General features: G+C 38.8%; 2 protein-coding genes across 2 annotated transcripts in view; both read left to right on the top strand.

Annotated features, from left to right (window-relative positions):
- Positions 1-215: 215 nt before the first annotated feature.
- The window catches only part of LOC149774543 (cyclic AMP-dependent transcription factor ATF-3-like), a 28,551-nt gene continuing 16,423 nt past the window's right edge, over positions 216-12,343 (top strand). The window contains exon 1 of the mRNA XM_089945201.1: positions 216-353. The gene's annotated coding sequence lies outside the window, so the exon portion shown is untranslated. The remainder of the gene's footprint in view (positions 354-12,343) is intronic.
- Positions 7,506-8,165, top strand: LOC149774544 (uncharacterized). The gene has a single exon (XM_089945302.1). It carries the CDS (start codon positions 7,506-7,508, stop codon positions 8,163-8,165), a length of 660 nt encoding a protein of 219 aa, XP_089801428.1.

The raw sequence follows: 12,343 nt of genomic DNA, 5'->3' as shown, positions 1-12,343 counted from the left end.
TATTATTATTATTATTATTATTATTAACATCGACATCATCTAAACAAACAATGTTCTTGTGTGGATTTATGAATCCATTTATCGACATACGTACATGTGAACAAAATGAATTGTATGGTCATCTAATTATTTATCTAAATTATTATCAACTGTATCGAAACAAGCCGTATTAATAGTTAAGGACTTACCTTCCTTGTTTCCCCACTTATAGGCAGATTTGCTAAATACACATAAATAGTAGAAAGGTCCTGAACACCTCACGCGTGGACAAAGGCTTTGACAAAGTCGAATTTATGTGATAAGGGAAAATGTAGATCAAGAAAACACACACATACATGCAGAGGCGTTTAAAGGTAAGTTACATACATACATACATACATACATACATACATACATATACACACATGCATCTTATTTTCTTCGTATTTGTCATATGCATCAAGTTGTATATTCTTGTTGTCTAAATAATCTGCAATAACATATTCGTTTACTGGTAAAATTGGCATTTTGTTGCATCGTGTTTTACATAACATGTGTCTTGTCAATTGGGATCAAGAAAGATTCTACTGGGATAAAAAAAGATTCTACTTTACTAAGTAATAATCATAGATCTGCTTTTTGGCAATGAGCCATGCAAAGATTTGATTCCACGTATCTCAGTATAATAACGCCATTAAATAATAACCAAGGCTGTCAAATCGGACTGAAAATTACCGAAGCTAATACCAGTGTCTGGTTTAAACATCACACTTTTCATCCACCGACGACCCTCTACTAACAGTTAGGGAATGTTTCGTACAAGAAATGGGAACTCAATTGTTATAAGTTGATTCATATGGCTTTACTGCTTGTGCTATCTTGACATAATTTGCGGTGTTATTGTTTACATTTTGAAGTGAAATAGATAAAGGGTCCCATTGTTGAGTGACATTTGCGTGCAAGAAGACTATCCAGTGACCGAATATTTTATCTCGGTCAACTTCCTGGTCATACTTGCGAGAATGTTCGACGCCATGTTAGGTTTCTGTCTGTAAAGAATTTCAATATATCTTCCTCATGCATTGTTTACATCATTTGCAAGATCTGCATGCATCCATGCATACATTTATACATGCACAGATGTACAATGGGCAGATTGTTTCAGGTGACACACGTATACCCATCTTCACCCCAACAACATAGAGAGCTGGTGCGTACAAACTATTAAGGAACATTTAAAAAGCTTTACTGCTATCGACAAAATATTTTTTGTCAACTAAAGAAAAGTATTCTTTACAATATATACATGGTGCGAAAGGGCAATAACGATTGGTGGCCATTAATTAGGAGGGGGACTCGCGTGGTATGATCTGTATGGTAAAGATTTGTAATAAAACATTTTTTTTTAAAAAACGAAGGGCAGAGGAACATTCGCTTGCTCTAAATGTGGGATCGGTACAAAAAGCAAAATGTGCAATCAGTGCGCAGATTGAGCATTGAAGCCACAGCGAAAGACAGTGGTCACATTTTAGCATGACTGTAAGCGTATTGCAAGGCTAAAAGATTTTAATTAGATGAACTGCCCATTTAGGTTGTTATACGCATATTAATTTTTCTAATTAGAGATGCATACTCCTAAAATGAGAGACATTAGTGCAAGAGATGATTTACATTTAGACAAACATTGCATGGATAACTATAATGCAAATGGACAGTGTAGCAAACTTAAAATTGTGTATTTCAAATTGGAGACACATATCACTCCAAAATGTATCATACAAAATTCCGATGTTTTATCGTCATACACCAGAAAGCACAATAGTCGTGCATCTTTTGCTTGAGTTTGAAAATGTATTTGAATCAAATGTATAACCTTTCTTAAAAATATGCACTATTCATTTTTTTTTAATTGAAAAACCAATAATAAAACAGTACAGCTTATATTTTTGTCGCAACATCACGTTGTGTGGTATGTTTAATATTCAAGACTCAAAAATTGGTATTGAACGAGGAACGAGACAAGAAGATTAACTTTCTTCATAGCAACTTTGTGCAAAAGACACAAATCTGCTTAGCTTTAATTTTAGATTTCGGCTTAGACATATTGCCACAAACCTTTATTTGATGAAGATTAATTTAAGTGATAATGATTAATGCACTTTCTGGAAGAAGGTAACAGAACACGTTAAGCACTTATTCTATGACTATTCAATTACTGGACAATTTTGGTAATTATTTTTGGAATGGATCTAAAGGTACGACCCTGATTTAAAGTTAGACGACAATATGTCATTATCGGAAATAAAAACATTGATGATATTATCAACTTTATAATTTTTTCTTGCAAAAAAATAGATATACAGATCAGATAGTGCATCAAACATTCCAAATCTCACCTATTATGAAAATCGTGTTTTATCATGGAATAGTTTGGAAAAATATGTTGCCAAAGTGAATAACAGAAGTGATGAGTTTAAGAACAAGTGAACCGTTTTGTCCGCGTTTGGTTTGATTTCTTAGGTTTTTGTTCCTTTCACTTCAAACAGACAAATAGGCAATGCAAATCAACTTCAGGCTTGCAAATGATTAGTTCTTTTTCTACAAACGTTGTGAGTGTACGTGTCTAATTGTGAATGTGAGTATGTTTTGTGTGGTATCTAAATAACGGAACATTAATAAACTTTAGGAAGGAAAATAAGTATAAGGTAATACCCCGTACATATGATCAGGTAGTGATGTTGGGGAACATGTAAAAGATTCTGATGAATTATGATCAATAAAAATGAACGACAAAAACCTTCTTCGTTGATTTTGTTCAGCATTCAGAAAGCATAGCCAATGTGATAAGAAAAAGTCAACTTATTAAGGGAATATACATGAGCCATGAACGTATGTTCTTTCACAGGATGCAGATGAGTCTATACTTGCCTTTGATGGTTTATAGAATTATCTGGCGTCTTCTTTGCATCTTTGTAATTACTATTCTTAAATTTTCTGGTTTTAGAATACATATCGAAAGTAAAAAAGGTAATTTCAATTGAACAAAATGTAGCAGCAAGAAATATTTTACAAGACGTATAAACTTAATTGGAGTTATACCAACTTTGCTGTCTTAAGTACAAAGTTTTAAATCAATTTAGAAACAAAATCTAAACTCTTAAATATTTGTAACATATAAGGGAAATTAACAACCTGCTAATTAAATGGAACAAAAGGTGTTTCACTCAGTTTGGAAAAATTACAGTGATAAAAGTTTTATCTGAAAACTAAACTTCATCCTTTGTTACTGTCACTAATACATACATTAAACAGATGATTGTTAAAATATGGTTTATTCCTGATATAACTTTATATGGAAAACGTATGTATTACAAAACAAGCTTTCAGAAAGGCATCATATTTTTCAACGATTTTGTTAATCAGGCTGTCTAATGGATAAATTTTGATAGTTATGAAACCTGATTTTCGATAATCATTAATTTTAGATCTATATAAGAATACTTAAAGTTCTAAAGTGAAACGAAAATAATGACCCTTATGACCCTAATCTACAAGAATCTTTTATAAATACTGTTTTGGTTACCATCATAAAAAATAAAACATAATGCAGAGTTGTTTTGACAAGACGAAAGACGAAACAATATTGTCAAAGGTGAAGCAGACGTTGCCGAATGAATTGACCTCTGACCATCCGAATCATGTAAAACTAAACCTGATTTGCTTCCTTATGATAACAAACGCAACACGTACCATATCAGCAGTTTTGTGTTGTTAAATAGCTAGTAGCTTTTACTACTATAATATATTCCTAATGAAAACTATCCCTGTGCAGATGAACCAGTCATTATGGCTGTAGTACTCTGTGTTGATTAGTAACAGGGCACTAATACTTTGGACCGGTGAACCAGTCAATTAGATACTGTTAATCTGTGTAACTGAAGTATTCAGTCGGGTAGTAGTACTCAATGTAGTTAACATAGTCAGTCGGGTGAAAGAACTCTATTTAGTTCGAGTTAAAATAGTCAGTCGGGTACTAGAACTCTATTTAGCTCATGTTAAAATATTCGGTAGGGTACTAGTCCTTTATTTAGTTTAAGTTGTCGATGTAAAATAAAATTTAAATGATATACTTATAATTACGTCAACCAATGTTTAACATAAAATTTAGAATATTTAATTTAGACAAAATGTGTCAATGATTTGAATGAAACACAACTCTCAAGTAGTAAAACACTGTAGTAGTAGGTACTACTGAAAATCAACGGAAAACGTGAACACTTTCATAAAGAATTCTTAGTCTTCTACATCATAATCGATGTCGTCGTAATTTGTAGCTTATATCGTCATTAATAGTATTTGAACATACATACATACATACATACATACATACATACATACATACATACATATTACTCATCCAGTTTAAAGAATGGGATAGAGTGTTACTACATTTAATATTACACATTTTACAAGCTCCGGTGGCCTAGTGGTTAGAGCGTCCGCCTCCGATGCGGGAGGTCGTGGGTTCGATCCAAGTCCGAATCATACTAAAGACTTATAAACATGGTCCTAACAGCTGCCTTGCTACGACTTCAGCATTAAGGGTTATTGTCAGGATAATGTGACTAGGTGGGACATCATGCTATATGCCACATTGCAGACAACGTAGCAATATGACTGAACACTTGTTAAAGCTACGTTAAAAATCGAAATCACACACACACACACACACACACACACACAAGCTATACAAATCCTGTTTCAAGAGCTGAACACTTTGATAAAAATATATGCCAATGTAAATAGTTTCTTTCTTTAAGTTATGAGATATCACGACCTAACTGATTTCGAGTAGAAAAATACACTAACATTTGAACTGGCCGAATTCCTTTCCTATTGTTTGTGTTTTACTTATTTTCTTTCATTTATTTGTTTCTTTATATCTGTATTCATTTGTTTATACGCCCTGTTGACTCAACAACTGACATTCAACATTTGAAAATATCAAACAATATTAGAAGCTGATATCTTATTCTTATTCTCAATTTATTGCTACGTGTTTAGGCTCTAATAACAGTAAAACAATTTAGTAGCTTTCATATATATATATATATATATATATATATATATATATATATATATATATATATATATATATATATATATATATATATATATATAACTGTAACAACGCGACTCTTGAAGATATTAGAACGATGAAAAAAATACGTACAGAGTTGTAACAAAGTCAATTTTTACACTTTAGTATAAAAAAACGAATGGGAAGAAGAATCCATATAATTAGAAATTCTGTCGAATGATAGAGGGAAAGATCGTAAGAATGATCCTCACTGGGGTTCACTTTTATGAAAGATTTCCACGTAACTTCGTTTTTTAAAATATTTCATGGAGAGAAATTTCAACGTCAGTTTTAAACTTTAAAATGGGAATCTTAACGAGCCACAGTCTTAATATTGGTAACATGTTATAAGCACTTATTACAGAAACACTTCAATCAAAATTGCTCTCTCTCTCTCTCTCTCTCTCTCTCTCTCTCTCTCTCTCATTAGCTACTATATTTTGAGATAGTGTGCAATCTCCAGGTAAAGATACCCTTTATTTCAAGATATACAGTATGGGTAAATATTACTGTTTTTACTTCCTCTATCAGCTGATTTTTGCCATTACTTGCAAGTACATAACTATCCAGTTCTTTTGTATTAATTGACGGCTATACCTATTATTTCCGTGCAATGCACATAAAATAACGAAAGCTTCAAGACCAGTGACAATAGGATCTTACGTTCCTTTCTTTTGACAATAGATGATTTCTACACGCTCCAGTTATGTTTGGAAAGACTGTATTCCAAACAGTATAACTCTGTACATTATGTTTGTTTTTGAACTGCATTCGGCTTGATTTGTACCCTTCACTGGTACAAACTATTTAAAATCATCATACGATTTTGATCTCTTCTTGTTTGCATATGATATTTTAACATTTATACTCATTGGCTGTATTTTAAAATCATCATATATATCTCCTGGAAATGGTTGCTTGCAGGGTTAAAAGAATTACAAAATTTTTTTTTAATACAAAAATGAAACATGTTGCTGACAAAAGGGTGTGAGAGAAATGAATTAACTTTTACAATATTCAGCAATTAATGAATATGATATGCATAGTTTATAATGAACTTTCAAAATAGGATTAGAATGGACAGCTGAAGATTTTAAAGTTTATTTATTTACGCCTTATCGTTTTTGTCAATGACTGGCTACAAATCATTATGTTTGAGAAACAAATCATAATATATTAAGTTCAAAGGAACAGACTTTAAGAGATTCTTATGTAGATAAATAAAACGAAGAACACCCACCCCCATCAAAGAGAAATCGATTCATTTTTATCTGATCCATCCTCTCTTTACTCTTACCCATACCCAAAGACCAAAACAACGAGATTTGCACTGGCAAGAAATGTAGTCAGCTTCGATAGCCAAGGTTCCAACATGTTCCATTATGTTAACCCTATATACACCTTGGTGGATCAAGCTGATATTTGTGTGCTTCGGATCTGTGAGTTTCATTGGATTAGGCGGTAAGCCATCGCATCGAATCAAAATTAAGTTGTCCAGATTTGAAGACCTTACCTGCATGATCATTGTCCACGGTTGACATTGCCGGGGTGGGGGTGGGAGACAAGCGCTCCACTCATCCAGAAATTTCCCATACGCTTGTGTCTCTGTCAACTAAAATCCAGTTCCGGCCATCGCGAGTGGCTTAGCTTCAAAATCCAACCGATTAGGATTATGTTTCCACTAACAGGAGAAGGGATAAAGGCGGGCCATTGGCGCTTTAAAACCAGTCTCATCGGGTAGATGAGACTTGTAAACCTTGGATGGTAGCTCATCTAGGAGAAGGAAAACTGCGATTCTAAACCTACGCTGCCTTGCGGTTATACCCACTCACGGGAAAGGTTAAAGGAGCAAACCCCGAGAGAAAATCCGGAGACGGAGTCCCGAAGGCGGTCTGACATCGACTTCAACGTCATTCCGGAATATCCAAGCTGTATCTACATTCGTCGCTCCCTTTGGTCCACTAGCTGTGCGGAGAGGGGGGATCTGCTGAATGGGCAACATCTGATTCTCTATACCACCCTACCCAGCCGTTGTAGCTCCACTGGAGAGGACACTCCAGCGTCGTCGTAAGGCGTCGGCACAACACATGAAGTAGCAGTTTACCGGTTCTAAGTCAAAGCTCGATTGGTGTAGAGCCTGGGTCCAGAGATCGCTTCCGACGGTGGGAGAGATCACCATATCTCACTCGACAACAACCGTCCGCCTCAAGCTGGGCAGCCCGCAGTCAGTAAGGTGCTGCCCGCCATGGCCTACCTGTTTCATTAGGTGCGTGAACCTTAGAGAACCATCTCGACAAGTGGGATACAAAGTTCACACAAAGTACGACTCAAAAGAAGAAATAAGAAGACTTCATCTCTTTGTTTCGCAAGCTTGGATATCAGGACCATGTCTACTGGATTCTCCGCTGACCTTCAGCAGATGGACGACGCACGGAAGACTGCCGTCATAGACAGAGAACTCCCCCGAATGAACGTCAACATTACCTGCCTCCAGGATACCCGACTGGCCGACAGCGGCACCATCAAGAAAGCTAACTACACCTTCTTTTGTCAAGGGAATCCCTCGGATGAACCTAGGCAGCACGGTGTCGGTTTCATTGAACCTCCGTCATCAGGTACTGAAAGAATCTTTGCCCTCCGGTTGTCAACATCCTCAGGCCCAGCCAACATCTTGAGCGTTTACTCCCCCTACCTCTGCTTCACCCACGAGAAGAAAGACACGTTCCATGAAGCTCTGGATCAGGCAATATCCAGTATCCCCATCACTGAAGGCCTCTACCTAATAGGAAATTTCAATGCTAGAGTGGGAGCTGACAACGAGGCCTGGTCCACCTTGATCGGTTCCCGCGAAAGGGGCAAGATCAACGACAATGTTCAGCGACTGCTGAAAATGTGCTCCTCCCACAGCCTATGTGACCAACATATTCTTCAAATGCAAGAAGGTCCACCAGGTTTCATGGAGACCCCCACGTTCCCGCCACTGACAACAGCTAGACTTCGTCATCACCAAGCATGCGGAACTGGCCAGTGTCCTCTTCATCCTTAGCTACTACAGTGTCGACCATTCCCATGTGTCCAGCAAGATTCGAACAATATCCAAGAAGCTGCACCACGCAAAGAAGAAGGGTCGCCTACGCATCGACACCTGATTTACAAGCGACCCAGAGAAAACACAGCAGTTCATCAGCAAACTTTATGAAGCTCTCACCAAAGCGACACCTGATGACACCATCGACTCCAAGTGTTCCCACCTCAGTGACGCGGTGTACCATTTATCCACCACTGCCTACGGGAAGTTGGAGCGCACAAATGCCGATTGGTATGAGGCCAACTAGGAGAAGATGGAGTCCGTAACTGAGGCGAAGAGGAAAGCCCTCATGGCATACAAGGCTGCACCTAACCCTAGTACACTACACGCCCTCAGGACTGTCAGGAACAACGCCCAGCAGACCGGCCGCCGCTGAGTTAACACTTACTGACTGAACTTCTGCACCAGTATACAAACAACTGACGAAACTGGGGATGCATGATGCATGTACGAGGGTATCAAGAAGGCGACCTCACCCCCACCTTCAAGACCGCCTTCCTCGAGTCCAAAACCAGCGAAGTCATCAAAAAGCAGGTAAGACAGTTGAAGCGATGGATTGAGCACTATTGCTAGCTGTATGCAGCCCAAAACGTTGTCACTGACACCGCCCTGGACGCCATCCAAGACATGCTAGTCATGGAGGAACAAGACATACCACCAACCCTGGAAGAGCTTGGAAAAGCCATCAAATGCCTCGCCTGTGGGAAGACTCCTGGAAGCGACGGCATTCTGCCTGAAGTCGGGAAATCAGCACTGTTCCAGCTCCTGCCCGTACTCCTCTGCTTCTGCTGAAAACACGGACACATTCCCATGAACATACGTGACGCCAACATCGTCAATTTGTACAAGAACAAAAGAGACCGTAGTGACTTCAAGAACTACCGTGGAATCTCTCTCTTCAGCAGCGTCGGAAAGGCTTCGCCCGTGTCGCCTTGGCACGCTTGCAGACCCTTATAATCCACGTCTACCCGAGTCAGAGTGTAGCTTTCGAGCCGGCCGGTCAACTGTAGACATGAACTTCTCACTACGCCAGTTGCAGGGGAAGTGTCGAGATCAGCAGATGCCCCTTTACATCGCCTTCATGTGCCTGATGAAGGCGTTTGACCTGGTCAGTCGGAGCGGCCTCTTCAGGCTCCTGAAGGAGATCGGCTGACACACACCCACCCCCCGATTGCTCGCTGTCGTCACGTCGTTCTATGAGAATATGCACAGCACAGTGTGCTTCAATGGCGCAACATCGGAGGACTTCCCAGTTATCAGCGGAGTTAAGCAAAGCTGCATCATTGCTGATAAGCTCTTTGCCATCTTCTTCTTCTTCCCCAGTACGTACTGAAAGACTTCAGCGAGGGGTCTACATCCATACCAGGGCTGACGGCAAGCTATTCATCTTCGCTCGTTTCCGTGCTAGGACTAAAGTCACAGAGGTCCTCATTTGTGACTTGCTCTTCGCCGACGATGCAGCCTTAACATCACACGTGGAACATGGACTTCGGCAGCTCGTATGCCACCTCTCCCACGCTTGTAACAAGTTTGGACTGACCATCAGTTGGAAGAAAACGAACGTCATGGCGCAGGATTCAGACTCCTCTACATCCGTCACCATCGACGGGTACAATTTGGAAGTTGTTGAGAAAATCACATACCTCTGGTCTACCATCTCCTGCTCGCTCTCCACTGATTCTGAGGTGAACAGCAGGATTGCCAAGGCAGCAGTAGTGATAGTCAGACTGCATCCAAGGTTCTTGAACAACCTCAACCTCGCTGAAAAAACCAAACTGTGCGTCAACCAGGCCTGCGTCCTCAGCACACTTCCATACTGTAGCTATACATGTACCGTCTATGCGAGACATGAGAAGAAACTCAACAGCTTCCACCTGAGATCCATACGCGCATGCTGCACATCCAGTGGCAGGGCAAGGTATCCACCACAGAGGTTCTGGAACGTACCAACATGAACATGCTGTTCTCCATTCTCAGCGAGTAGCGCATTCTCTGGTTCAGCCACGTCAAGAGAATGAATCCAGGCCGCATTCCCAATGATCTGCTATACGGGGAGCTAGCAGAAGGCGCACGACTGACCGTACCACCACATCTGCGTTACAAAGATATCCAAAAGAAGGAAATGAAGATAACCAACATCAACGTCAGCAACTGAGAGAGCTGTGCTAACAACCGCTCCACCTGACGCCTAGCTGTTAGACAGGCCATTCAAAAACCCGAGGAAGACAGGAAAATAAAACACGCTGAAACGAGAAACATGAAGAAGGCGAAACAACAACTACACCATCCTCTCCCGTGGCCGATCGGAGGCCAACACCTGCATGATCGCGACAAGGGGAACACACTACTTGAATGGATTCATAAATAAGCAATTTTCCACTGCTGGTCCGTGTTGGTTCAAATACCTTTCGCTCAAATACACCTGTAATGCCTTCTTCTTTGGTACGTATTCATGCTTTCTATGTTAAACTTTCAAAGTATCCTTTTGAAGTCAATTGCCTCCACGATGTTGGTTAGATGGCATTACATACTACGGGAGGCGACTCATGAAATCAAATAGATGTCGCTAGGACAAAGCACTAAAATATCTACTCGATCCGCCTAGATGTAAATACGGTTAGCATATGATAACATTGGCTTGCGATGTTGAAATATAGGTATTTGCAGCTTTTAATCATAATGTCATATGGGTTAGAATATTCTTCTTTTCTTTGTTTCCTCGCTTGCTTGATTATTGTAGGGTACGAATTCAAAGTAAAGATGTACAACATTGTCTGCATGGTTCTATTTCAAACTATATCCTACGATAGTGATTGAGTCTAAGCAAGCGTACGTGGTGAACTACAGTGTTGCCTAACTGACTGTTTAACCCATTAAACTGTTAAAATTTAAGTATTTGGTTTGATCTCCATGAGTATTAAGATCTACTAAGGTAAAGGAGAAATGTCCCCTGTGAATTCATCAACAAATGAACTTGATAAGAAGAGCATATAAAGCTGGAAATTGCTGCAATTACAGTTACAAAACTTCAGCATATACTTGAAGACGTTCTGAACATTTTCGAGAAAGTTTAGAGATTTTTGATGAAATTATTGTTATTTGTCAATAAATTAACGTTCTTAGACATCATAACGAACTCATCACGTAACTAATGACAGGTAAAACTTCCAACAATTGCAGCGAGGCTTTCGTGCTCTTTCTGCTTTTAAGCCAATTTAAGGCTCGTTCACATCTCTATTAAAGTTATCCAACAAGTTCAGCTGTTATCATATTTTCTATCTTTCAAACTCAATACAAGCATGTACAAAACCAAGGATAATTGTTGCTTAATTGTATGAGAATACAAGTTTTTTTAAAATCATTTACTAGATAGTATGAATCACTTGTTGCCGCTTTCTTCCCTAGTCGATGCTGAAACTGGAAGTTATTTGAGTAATGCCTCGATTGTAATTATTGTCACCAACAGTGTTGCCGGTCACTTTGTTGCAAAACGAAATGTGTCACGTCAAGGAAGATAAACATCAAATAATAGTCATACCACCATCAGTTAATTGGCCAAGTCGCCCTAAATGCATATATATTGGCTACACTTATAAGTCGGCTGATTTGCAGAATATAAGTTGTATGATGTTTACCATTTGTTATTACTCCTCCGTCGTATAATAGTTGATAAAGCAACTGAAATATTTTAAAATCTGAAATCCTTGTAATCTCGTAACCTTTTCATCTCTTTCATTTTACCTATTACTCGGAGTCTGGTCTCTCAAACGTGTCACTCATTAGTCTCTCTATTCGTTCGCGTTCGTTTGCTATTAAAATCCTGGCTGGTATCGAACACGCGGCTTTTGTATCACGAGTCAAATGCTTTACCAAAGGAGCTACCACAGCTCTCCAAGATATACTTTAAGACGCCATATTGTTAAAGGGCAACTATTTAGTGTCTGAACTAAACGAAATAATAGAATGTGTACGAGGCCAGCGCTACAGGAAAGTAAAGAACGCATTATAAATTAATTCGTGTTGGTCTATACCCATAATAGAAAAGTAAACAAAACTTCTAACCAAAGCACATATAGGTGCAGATATTACAAAAACAAATTTTTTACAAAAGTTAAGGTCAATAATATATTCGCTAC

The sequence above is a fragment of the Sinohyriopsis cumingii genome, unplaced genomic scaffold, assembly GCF_028554795.1.
Source record: "Sinohyriopsis cumingii isolate HCF-2022 unplaced genomic scaffold, ASM2855479v2 utg000229l, whole genome shotgun sequence".
In the NCBI taxonomy this organism is placed as follows: Eukaryota; Metazoa; Mollusca; class Bivalvia; order Unionida; family Unionidae; genus Sinohyriopsis; species Sinohyriopsis cumingii.
The sequence above is the reverse complement of the archived record's forward strand: the minus strand, read 5'-3'. Positions and strand labels throughout refer to the sequence as shown.